A 12557-nucleotide genomic window follows, 5' to 3' on the forward strand; every position below is an offset into this window, starting at 1 on the left:
CCTCTGATGAGTCACAGCTGTACTAATTACCAAAGAAGAAGAACAGCCTTGCTCTTGTTGGGTTGAAGCTGTGACTAAAAAAAGATACATGTGATAAAAGGGGTGTTTTGGCTGGTCAGGGAGGGCCTGGAGGAATTACACCTTGAGGAGGCAGAGGAGCCCTGAGGAAGAAGGAATGATCCAGAGCAACACAAAGAAGAAGGAAACAAGGAAGAGAGCTGCTGCAGAAGATCTGCTGGGAGGTCAGTGTGGGTCTGATTGACTCAGAGCCTGCTGTGGAGCCTGCAGTCATAGTGGAGCTTGGTAAAAGCCTGTGGTCAGAGACAGCAAGGAAATGCTTGCAGTCACATTCCAACAGGAAATAGCCAGCAGTCTGAGTCTGTCAAAAGCCAACAGCAGGAGTTTGCTGTAGTCAGAGTCAGGATGGCTAGGCTGTGGAGAAGAATATACCAGGACCCTTTTCACATTGTTAAATGAGAATCTGTGTCTCGGCTCATTTCTACCCCTAATGAGAGGTCTGCCACAGCAGGAGAGCAGCAGCCCAGGAAGATTGGGGTGTTTGTGGCCTGCAGCAAGGAAAGTCTAGCAAGGTCCTTGAAGCCACAGTGGGAGCCAGGAGCATGGAGTGAGGCCTTGGGAGGACAGGGAAAACCTCCAGGACCACAAAGGGCACGATAGTGTTTGCTGCTGCTTAGATTTTGACTGTGGCAGAAACAGGTGAAGATCTGGAGTGTGTGTGACTGTGTGAGTGACATGGAATACACTTATGGATGCCTGTGCACCCCACTTTGTCACCAGCCTGTTTCTACCTGTTCTTTCCAGAGCACATCATAGATTTCCAACTTCCACAATCCTGTCTCTGTGTAACTCTCCTAAAGCTTTCTGCTCTCTGTCTGTTCAGTTACTTGTTTTTGTGTGAGGTTGAAGGCTTGCTGTTGGCTTCAGCTCAGACCATACCATAGCTTATAGATGTTATAGGAAGTGAAGGGCATTGGCATTGAAATAACTACTAAAGAAGAGTTTTGTTTGTAATGGTGATGGTTTTGTTAGAAATCCCAAGAGGGAAGGAGGAACCAATTAATACTAATGTAGTAGCTTGTTTGTATTTTCCTGTGCTGTTTTTGTTGGGATTTTGTATAATGTACTTTAAAATGTACATGAAGCAGTAGTTGTGTCATACATGTTGAGCTGTACTGCTGTCCTTCCCCCCTGCCAGTTTATAAATGTGACCCATATGTGTGTTCATCTTGACAGCTACAGTCCTTGAATATTTGTTGTGTAGTTACAGTGCAATTGTTCCAGTTTCATTACAGTTTTATTTCATCTCTCTCAAGTTTGGTACATCCCATAAGGACCTTTCTGTTTTATATGCATTACATTATAAATTGGACTAAAGATTTACTTGGGTATAAAATCCAATAAACAGAAGGTTAATGATAAAAGCTTCAGTTTTATACTGTAATTTTAGTGTGCAGCTAATTTGATTGATAATTATGGGGATTGTATTTAGACACAGGGGCATTTTATGCTGAACCCCAGTGTAGCTGGTACTGCTGGTGTGCTCTGATAGAGCATTTACACAGCCTAAGAAAACACAGAAGAGGTTTACATCTCTGAAAAGCTTTGCTGCATGAAGAGGCTTGGAACACAAAGGTAAATATACTTACAGTGAACTGCAAGTAGCTGAGCTCCAGATCTGGATGGAGCACTGTTGAAGATAAGACTTTCCACTATGTTTGTGTTGTTATTTTATACTCAAAACCATTATAAGCAGAGCTCAGATTTTAAAAAATTTCTTCTTACATGTATCAGTAAATCCTGAGGATTATTTTAAGCTTCCATTTTAAGAATGTGCTTATCTTGAAATCAGGATTTTGAGACGGCATTGTTTAAGGCTTGATAAACTTGGGTGAAGTGTTCTGTGGCTTTCTGAGCAGAATCTAATTGTCCCCATGTATACAAGCTGTGGCTACAAGAAAGTAATTTTTAGTTAGAACATTCAAACTGTACCTAAAATTAAAGTAATTGCCCAGTGTTATGATTTGCTGGATCCTAGGTGAGATCCTGGCTAATGGGTGTATAGCTAATACAAAAAATATTGTATTTGGAGTCTGGAGGAACAGTGATTTTATAATGAGTCAAAAAATGCACTTTTGGTTCTTGAAATAAACTAGGGAATTCGTGCAATCCACCCACATACCTTCAAATATCCTATCCAAAATATTCCCTGGGTCACTCACAGACACTGTATGAAGAAAGGCAGAAATAGGAATGTTTATTCTCCTTACTTGAGTTTCAGTACTGCAAAACAAAGCAAAAGGAACTGAAATTATGGTTCCATGCAAGTCAGACACCTGAAATCTGGCCCACAAAAACAGCCCAAGTGTTTGGGGATCTGCTGTCTGCTACACTTGTCAGGTCAGGTGAAGTAAGTTCTGGAAGGAAAGTGCTGTTGGATGCACTTAAGAATCAGTCTGTAAGTGTTCAGCCTATTCTGATGTCTGTCTCCAGAAAATAGAGTGACTATGCACCCAAATGTAAATGATGAATATTTAACTACATTGTCGGTTCTTTTGGGCTTCTGTGACATTTTAAACTAAAATAATGGAAAGTTTGTTTTGTTAAAGATAACTTTGTGTGCCTTTTCTGTAGAAGGGTTTCAGATTTATTTAGAAATGTGCATGTAGTCCCTACGAAAAGCCAAAACACAGATGTGTTCAGGGGTAGGAAGAGCTTTAGAGGGCTGCTTGGTGTGTGTGGGTTTGGTTTTGTTCCTGAGGAGTGCATCATGCCTCTCAGCAGGGCCAGACTATGTTGGAAGGTTTGCTTTTGAATGAAATCACACAATTTGTTTTCATAAAATACAAAAATTTTCTCCCAGTGTAATAATACATTTCTGTGTATCACTGGCTGCCACTGCCCAGACACCAGGACACAAAACTGTGCAGAATTTTGTCTTAATTTCTTGCCTTGTGTTTCAGACCAATAATGTTTGTAGAATTGCTGGGTTACCTCCTTGCCCACAGTTCTCTTTGTTCTTGAGGGATTGCTTAGTCTGTGTGCTCTTAATTTAGTCACAAATTCCTTGGCCAGTAGCTTTTAATAACCATATAAAAGTTTAATCTTCCTTTAATTGTTGCTATCAAGAAGGCTTTTGCTAGATTTTAAGGTGAGGTAATGCAACTCTTTGTTCACTGAGGTTTTTTGCAGAGCTTCAGGTTGCCTCATATTCTCAGAACAACTCATATATTACTCATATATACCTTATCAAACTTACTACCAAAATAGTCAGGTATGTTCAGTGTTAAACCACATGCCCTGAGTGATATCCCTCCTTCCTGCTTTTTAAATTGTGGGAAAGGAGAAAGAATATAGTAAGTTCTTTAAATACTAGTTCTGCTAAAGGAGAGGTTGCAAATAGGACTTGGAAATTTTGTCTTGGGTCATAATTTGTCTTACTTGTTTTCACCACTGCATTTAGTATTTTCAGGATTGCTGAGTTCTTATTGCATCATTGTTTCCTGTTGGATTTTTCGGTCTCTTTCTGAAGCACTAGGTGTCTTAATCTTGAACATAATGTAAAACTTTATGGTCATGTACCACCTGTGCACTTACCTCCTCATAACTATCAGGAGTGGATGATGCTGCTGAGGTGGCATTTTCTGGGCTGTTGTGAGGGGAGGAGAGGGCTGTGGGTGAAGTTCTCTGATGTTCAGAAATGGATGAAAGCCTCTTGTGGAAGTACAATCTTGCTTTGTCTTCATATGTCACTTTTGATATAATGATTAAATAATCTCCCTTTACTCTGCATCTACTTTCAGCTGTTTCCAGTGGGGTTTTTGAATTTACCAAGCAATTCAAGTCAGTTTTATTAACACATACAGCCAGTAATTTATTTCCTCTTGGAATGCACTTAGCCCTTGGGTAGACTGTGTCTGTATTGTCTAGGGCTGTTATCAACACGACCTCAATTTTATTTATTTATATTGACTGAAATGCACTTTATGATTAGATATGTTGTATACAAGATATTCAGCTTTCAAAGCTTTAAATTGTTATGGGTTTTTCATATCTCTGTTACTGCAATTGCTTTATAGGCCAGATGCCAAAGCAACAGTGTCACATATCCTTGCACCTTTTTACCATTATAGTGGGGGTTTTTGCTTCCAAGTTTGTTTTTTTTGACTTAGCAGTAAATAGATTCTCTTTTTTGCAGAGCTTGGGTGTATCTGGATATTTAAGCTCCCCTGCTGTGTTAAGAGAAGTGCCAGGCACAGCTTGGCAGAAGTTCCCCACAATTTTGTGTTAAAAGAGCAACAACAGCAGAGAGCCAACATGTTTCTGTGGTTTCTTTAGTAGAACAACTGTGTCCTATTAGTGACCTAGTCATGATTGCATTGTTTGCATTTCTGGTACCTTTCCTAGATGGCCCTGGGGAAGTGTGTCACTCTGCCCCAGAAGGAATTGATGTCAGTATTTATCAGGGAGTTAGAGAGTAACTGTGTTTCAGAACCACAGTGGTTCAGGTTGGAAGGGACCATGGGATGTCTACAGCTCACAGCTGTTGGTTTCAATGCTCAGTTCCAAACTGAACTCTGACCTTTCTCTAAACTTTGACCAGTCAAGTGTTGAAAGGCCAAGGGCAGAGACAGCACAAACTGTTTGGGCAACTTGTTCCACAGCCTAAGCTTGGTGTGAAATGTCTCCTGTGTGCATCCGCGCCATCTCTGATCAGCTCCTCCCTCTGCCTGCTGTCAGAATACCCTTCCAGCATGCATGGCTATGGAGAGCCAGCCTGTGCTGGTTTTGTCAGCTCCTGTGTGTTGCAGGGCTGCTCTTGGGGCCCTCTGAAGCTGCCTTTTCCTCAGGCTGAAAAGCTCAGATCTCTCTCCCTCCTTGCAGGGAATGGAGCCCATAACCTCCAGCCCATAACCCTTTAGGTGACCTTCTGCTGAACGTGCCTTACTTATTGTTGTCTGTGTTGTATCAGAGAGCCCCAAACTGGACACAGGTGTGATCCAGAGGTTGTATTCTCGTTGTATTCACATTTCTCAAGTCCCATACTGCACCAAGCTGTTCTTCTCTGCAGCGCAGTCCTTCATGTGTCTTCTCAGGGGCTCCTCCTGGGCTCTCCACCCACCCCTGTTTATTCCAGTTGCCTTCACGAGCCACAGCTGCTGCCCAGCTAAGGACTTGGCAGCTGTGGCTCCTTTGGAGCAACTCGGACCCACAGAGACCTTACAATACACAGATCTTACCAGGGACTCTCTCCATAACAATACATTTATTCAGGCCCCCACATCACCTCCTCTCTGCACCGTGCCCTTGGAGCTGCCCGTGCTGTCAGCTGTCTCTGGGCAGTGCTGCTGACACGAGCAGGGTGTCAGCTCCTTTTCCAGCAGAGCTGCTTCCCAGGCTGTGCCATGATGAGTATGGAGTATGTTCCTCCACCCCAGCTGCAGGACTGCATTTTACACGTTCAGGTGATCATTTTTGAAAAAAAGAGGAAAACCCTCAGGTTCTCTTCCATCAAAACCAGCTGGACATGAGTTTTCTTCCTTACAGTCCCAAGTAGTGCAATTTCTTTTGTGATGTAGCACGAGTACTTACTAACAGCTTGGAAAAAATGCACCTTCTAAAAGCTCAGAAACCAGTTTTCTGTGTTTTGTTGTGTTATCCATGTATATCCCTCGATTAACCTTGTTCAGAAACTGGTCACATTACATAAATTAATTGCAGTCAGGGTAAGGTGCACAGGATAGTTTTGATTTTAAACAAAGGCATGGATTCTGGTCTCTAGAAATGTCAGACTCAGGTGACAAATTGATGTACTGCTCACCTTGAATACGACCATCCTGACTGAATATGACCATACCACTGACCCTTCTGTTCTTGGAGGTGAATTTCTCAAGCACATTGGAAAAATACTTGATTGAACTTGGCACTGCTGTTACTGTGTCAAGTTGATGTATTTGCCCACCTAATTTTGTTGGAAATCAGTCTGCTGGATGTGCAAGTGAATGTAAAGCTGGGTGGCCAGCTCCTGTTCAGCTGGAAAGAGAGATAATTGCCAAACAAAACCCAAACTATTAATTAAGGTATTTTTCTTGTTTTGGTTAGAGGCGCTAACAGTTTTTGGTATTCAGAATATCCTTATATTTAATTTCTAAGAAATGTCTAGTTTCCTTCTGCTGTAGTCACTGCCATAACAGACATTTGCCATTGCTTCTTACCTTGTTTTTTTTTTTTTTTAATTGAAAGACTGTAAAAGTATTCTTTAGTAATGTTAATCCAACCCTGCCTATGTACTTTTTACTCTTGTTTGCTCACAGGTCCAAGGATTTATCTGAAAACTGGTAATTTAGCTCTTAGTGAAATGCCCCAGCAGTGAGCAGGAGTAGTAGCAGCTTTCTGGTAACCTGAACTGTGATATTTGTGTGCAGGAATACAAATGGGGGAAAAGTAATAATGGAATTTGAACAGCCTAATATGCTGTAATAAGGTAGAATAAAGCTATTTTTAATTAGCCTGTGACAAATGTTAACCTTATTTTAGATCAGGAAGCAGTGGTGAAACAGGGACTTCTGATGAGTTTTGCTCTTGTTATTTCTTGAGGCCAATTTAAAAAAATAGTTGGAGTGAAGCAGAAAAGCTAATAAACCTCATGAAGCCTAAGAAAGTGACATTTTCAGCTTGGTCTCTTGTTGGTGAGTCTGAGTATGTCCCAGTGTGAAGTTTTCTTTTCCTTTTTTGTTTTTTTTCTTCTTTTTACAGGAGAAGAGGGTTTAAAGTCTCCATTTTACTAGTGTGATAATGTATGACTTCAAGTTTGCTGGGCTAGATTGGGAGTACACAGAACAGTGCATGTGGATCGTGCCTTGGGACAGTTCCAGGCAGAACAGAGCTCCCTGAGGATCTGTGCTTGGCCAAAAGTCTCCTGCCTTGATGTGGTTCCCTGGCAGGACAAGGACATGGGGTCTGTAGTGTGCTCTGCAGTTCAGCTATGACAGCATTTTGGTTTCATTACTAGCAGTCTGAATTGCTCTATGGGATGTTCTTCTGAGTTGTTTCCAGACTTCTGGAAGCCATGTTTATCCAAAGTGAAATTCAGTCTTTTCTTAGGAGGACATTAAGGGTTAGAGCAGTTTACCAGGGGAACCATAAGGAACAGTGTCACCTTTAATGTTTAATTCTTTAATTCAGGATTAGCTGCCTTTGTGTGGGATGGAGCTGGTTTCACTTGTAGCTGTGCATTTCCTGAGGGAAGCCTTAGGTGAATGCTGTGGCTGGTGTTGTTGAGGTGGTTAGAGGTGAGAATTTGCAGCCCATGTGATGTGCCAGTGCAGTCTCTGTGCTGCTAGAGCAGGGTGCCCACCTGTCTGGCCTCTAGTTACTGCAGGCTTCAGGACTTCTTTTCCAGGGATGTCTGGAGTCATAGGATTTCTAAATGCACCCATCTGATAAAGTTGGCTACATTCTGTAACAGTTTTGATGATCTTCCCAAGCAGTTCACCTCTTTATTGCATGTCACCACATGCAATAAAAGTTGTTGCTTTGGTTCTTGCTATCTTTGGTGAGATAAAAGATGCTGGCTCTGATGGTGGAACAGCTTTTTGCACCATCCCATTGTTACTTTTGGCAGAGCCAACCTGGTAAATCTGCCAAAACAAAGAATAAAATGCAGTAAGAAAAAGACTCTTGTATTTGAGCAGAAATAGAGTTTGACTTTCAGTTGATGTCTAATTAGGGGCTTAAACAGAAAAGTTAGAAACTACCTGTTCAGTGTTTCAGTCTTGATGGACACATTTTAAAACCTAAACTAGTTAGTGTGGTGAGTCAAAACAGGACCAATGTGACCTAAGAATTATTGAGGGGAAATTTTGAGCCCCTGGCTTAGAAAATTGATCCTGTGAAAATGGATCAAGCATGATAGGAATGAAAATAGTTAAAGCCTCAACTCCTACAAATTTCTTAATTTTAGAAGTGTTGGAGAAGCTGCTGTAGAGCTAAACAGAAATGGGCTTTTATATATTGCACTGCCTGTGGAAAGTTCTGTATCTTGGGTATTGCTATTGAAATAGAGAAACTGGAGGTGATTGCCTGTATGCAGCTGTACAGGGATAGGCACTGAATTTTTGGGTGTGCTGTGCATCCTAACAAAAAGTATAATTTGGACAAAAATACATGTGCTGACTGCTTGAAACCTGCTTTCCACCGTTTTTAAATGTTTAGAGTTAGAATTAGAAAAATTATTGTAGTTGTTTTGGTTTGCCAATTCGAGATTTCCTGGCCAGTGCAGCAAATAATGTGGTGGGCTGAGTGCTGGCTAAATGCCCTCACTAGAATGTACTCACTCATTTCCTGCTGTGAGACAGGATCAGGAGGAAGGCAAAGCAGGCTCAAAACTTTAAAAGGGTATGAAGAAAACTTTATTAGCAGTAACTAAAATGAAGAATAATAAGACTCAAAATAAAGCTTTCAGAACATTTCTCCTCCCCCCTACAACCTTTTCTTTCCCACTAACAGTGTACAGAACAATTCAGTCAGTTTATCATCTCTAGAATAACCTTTCTTCAGTTCTCTTAGGGAGAGGAGTGTCCCCCTCCATGCCATGGAGACTTCTCCACAAGAAGCAGTTCTGTTGTAGCGTTTAATTTTCACAAATGGCAGCTGTCTGGAAGATCTGCAATTGTGAAGTCCCTCCCATCTTTCTGCAGCCTTCTCACACTTGTGTTTATAGGCCACATCAGCTTATGGGGTACTATTGTAAGGATGAGCTGTTTAAGAGTAAAAATTCTCTTTATCTACCTTTGAAATCATCTCTAGGAACAGAGGTGGTCTCCTTCTCTGCCTGGGAGCACAGGGTCTTCATCACTCCTCTCTCTCTCTGTTCAAACTTCTCATGGGATCACAGCTACTTCAACATCTGCTTACTTTAGCATAGATGCCTTTGCTCATATTTTCAATTTGAATGCTTCATCCCGCATACTTTTCAGTGAGTTATGGAGAAAAAGAGTCCGATGTGTCAATTATATTCTTCTCCATAGCTACACAAGAGGATTTCAGCTTAAACTTAAGGCATCTCCCCATTCTCCTGCCATATGGGACTTGATTCCTTCTTTACTGACCTTGGTGTCTTCATGTTGTTCCTCTACGTGTCCTCACTCTGTCCTTTTCTCTCACTTGAGGGAGGACTGAAGGTCTACAAGCCTTGTTTGGGCCCTGAAAGATTTAAGATCTCACCTGGGAGTTGCAGATGGTGATCCCTCAGGGACGTGAGCCCTGCTGGGCGCTACCTGGAGCACTGGTGGTGATGGTGATGGCTCTTCAGGCCAGAGCACTCGTGGTGATGGCTCTTCAGGCAGCACTGGGGCTGTGTCAGAATCTCAGCTCCAGCCAGGGGCTGCTTTCTGCCCAGGCTGCAGAGCTGCCTTGGTTTCTTTGGTGGCTGTGCTGTGGGGAGGGCCGGAATCTCAGCAGCCAGGTGTTGAGTTCGTGAGGGTCCCCAGGCTGAGGTGAGAGATGAGGAATCTGACTCCATGTTCTCAGAAGGCTGATTTATTATTTTAGGATATCATATGATATCATATCATATTGTGCTATAGTAAAACAATACTAAAGAAAGAGAAGGATACAGAGAGAAGGCTACAAAAGAATGAATAATAAAAACTCGTGACTGACTCCTCAGAGTCCGACACAGCTGATGGTGATTGGTCATAAAGTAAAAACAATTCACGTGTTGGATAAAACAATCTCCAGACCTCATTCCAAAGTAGCAAAACATGGAGAAGCTGAGGCTTCTCAGCTTCCCAGGAGAAAATCCTGGGCAAGGGGATTTTTCTAGAAAATATGACAGTGACAGCCAGGCTTGGACTCAGCAGCCGATGAGACCTGGACTCTCCCCTGCCCCTGCCTGCAGCTGCTGGTGCCTGGCCCTGCCTTGGCTGGGGTTCTGTGGCCTCCCCTGCCCGGCTCTGCCTTGGCTGGGGCTCTGTGGCCTGCCCTGCCCGGCCCTGCCTTGGCTGGGGCTCTGTGGCCTGCCCTGCCCAGCCCTACCCTGGCTGGGGCTCTGGCCTCCCCTGCCCGGCCCTGCCTTGGCTGGGGCTCTGTGGCCTGCCCTGCCCAGCCCTGCCTTGGCCAGGCCCCATGGCCTCCCCTGCCCAGCCCCTGGCCCAGGAGGGGAATGGGAATTGCTGCACTTCAGGGAGTCCCTTTGAGCAACCTGCGCTTTCGGGGCCTGGAGCACGCTGGCTAGAAAGGAGCTAACAAACAGGGCAAGGATGGGTCTTTGTTGGGAGATCCAGAGGGTGTTTATTCTAAGAGGGTACAGGGACAAAGACAAAAACAGGCTCAGGGTAAAATAAGGGGAAGAAGAGGTGGATCTGATGGACAAGGGCCAGTGGAAACAGGGAAAAGTGGTGCAGGGAGGAGCAGTAAACCAGGGAAACCAACAGGGGTGGAGCAATGTGGCAAATGAGAGCCAAAGGGGATCAGAAAAGGAGAGAACATTCTAGGGGGAATGCTAATATGGAAAAGGAGGCTGAACAGGGGTGACATCAACTAGGGGAGCCAATAAACCTTAATCCATTAATGTGTGGTTGCAGAGGCTCAGGGGAGGGAGGCTTTTCTCACCCTGACCCCAGAGGGGGGTTTCTCATAGCCTGGTTCTGTCCTTCCAAGCTTGAAGTGCACGCCTCCCAGCCTCCACAGGGAAGAACTTCTCTCTCCAGGCACCAGAGGACAGAGATCTTTTCCTGGAGTTCATTTTTATCCTGTGTGTTCATAGGGGTGTGTTCAGCTTTCTAGTGGTTTAACAACGTGTCAGTCTTCAAAACCAGTCACTGATTGGTGGTTTTAGGCATGGAGGAAGCTCTGAGCAGCTCCTCTCAGAAAAATCATTTCTGTGGGTGGCATCTTCCTGCCTCACCAAATGTCAATTAATGCAAAACCAGCATAACTATTAATTACAACTTGCATCCCCACTTTTATAAATGTGTCCCCCAGCACATAGGTGCTGCCTGTTTGATTCCAGCCTTGGTGCCTTTTGCTCCTGGCAGTATCAGAGCTTCTGCTCTTTTCCTGTTTGTAACAAGTGTTTGTTACCAAGTCAGGAACCCGGCTGACCAAAATGGGGCAGGCAGAATTCTCATTGTTATTGCACCAGCATATTCTAGTCTATTACAGTATCTTGCAAAGTCTTTTTATGAAGTTTTCAAGGGCAGTGCAACTGTGCAACTTGAACAGTTTCCTCCTTTTCCAGGAAGGGAAAGATAACTTGTAATATATTTCATTTGGGATGTTGGGGTTTTTTTCTTCTTTTCCCTTTGCTCTTCCTGTGCTTTTTAATTCTGTGCCATGCTCAGCAACAAGGGTGTGTTGTTTTTATTCTCCCCATGTTCTGCGTGACGTTTGGTTGTCTTAAAATCATTACCCCCTTGATAAATAAGCAGTATTCAGAAGGAAAAAAAGGGAAATGCAAGGTGAATGTTGAGCTTCTACCCAGCATATGTGTTACTTTAAATTAAAAATGTTTATGTATATTACATATTACATCAATAAATGTCCATATTAGGAAAAAGCCTCTCTAGCTAATTGACTGCAGAAGTATCTGTAGAAATAATCACTTTGGGATCCAGTGTTTGCACCTTCAGTTAGTCTTTTCTGAAAGAGGTGAAATCTCCTCTCTTCATGTGGATATAATTTCTGGTTTTAGTCTGAACTGACTGAGCACAACCAGACTGCTGCTTCTATCTAGCTGTAGTATGTGTTGTGTCCTGTACCTCTGATCCTAAAACACACAGCTGTTGTTCTAGAAAAACCTCCCACTTTTATATGGCAGAGGCTGGTATTCTCTCTCTCAGTGGAGGAATCCATAGCAGGCTCTTAATGTTAAACTCAGAACTGAAATGATGTTGCTGTTCTGATAAGTGTGTGAGTGAAAACCTCCTTGTATTTGATATCCTGCAAAGTGAAAGAGTGTGATTTTCCAACCCAAACCAAAATGTTGGGATTTTTCTGTCCTCTTCCATCAGCTTCTTAATTTATGAAGCTGAAATGGAAGTTGGTCTAAGCAACATCTGACTGATACTTCTGCTTGAGAAGAGAACCAAAAGCTGAGCAAACTTTTGTTTGGAGAACAGGAATGCTGCTTTGCTATGTTAAATAAAACATAAGATTTGATTTTTGAAGAAATAATTATTTCATTGGTTTTGTCTGTTTTTGGTACAGGTCATTAATGCTGCTTTAGCTCTTGCTGCCAGACCAAAAAGTCAAGTTGTGAAAAACAACATGGAGATGTACAGGAGTACGTGGGAGAGTCACATCCGTGTTCTTACTGAGGCTGTGGATGACATAACAAGTATTGATGATTTCCTTGCTGTGTCAGGTATGATCATTTTCAGAATCCAATTGTTCTTCTGTATGCTTTGACAATTTTTCATCACTTTTCAATAGGAAACCAGGGAAAGATGAGATTTTATAGTGATATGTGAAACCATTGCTGTTGTTTCAAATGTCCCCTCCCAGTGGGTGTGACAGGGGTGCATTTCTCCATCCCC

The 12557-nt window shown here is 42.8% G+C and overlaps 1 protein-coding gene across 3 annotated transcripts in view; it reads left to right on the forward strand.

The window, feature by feature from the left end:
* Positions 1-12557, forward strand: part of CTNNA3 (catenin alpha 3) — a 411331-nt gene that overhangs the window by 278924 nt on the left and 119850 nt on the right. For all 3 annotated transcript variants that reach the window (XM_058028688.1, XM_058028686.1, XM_058028687.1), the window contains one exon: positions 12229-12385. In XM_058028688.1, coding sequence (XP_057884671.1) covers positions 12229-12385 — 157 coding nt within the window. The remainder of the gene's footprint in view (positions 1-12228; positions 12386-12557) is intronic.

This window comes from Melospiza georgiana, chromosome 8 (genome assembly GCF_028018845.1).
Source record: "Melospiza georgiana isolate bMelGeo1 chromosome 8, bMelGeo1.pri, whole genome shotgun sequence".
Classification (NCBI taxonomy): domain Eukaryota; kingdom Metazoa; phylum Chordata; class Aves; order Passeriformes; family Passerellidae; genus Melospiza; species Melospiza georgiana.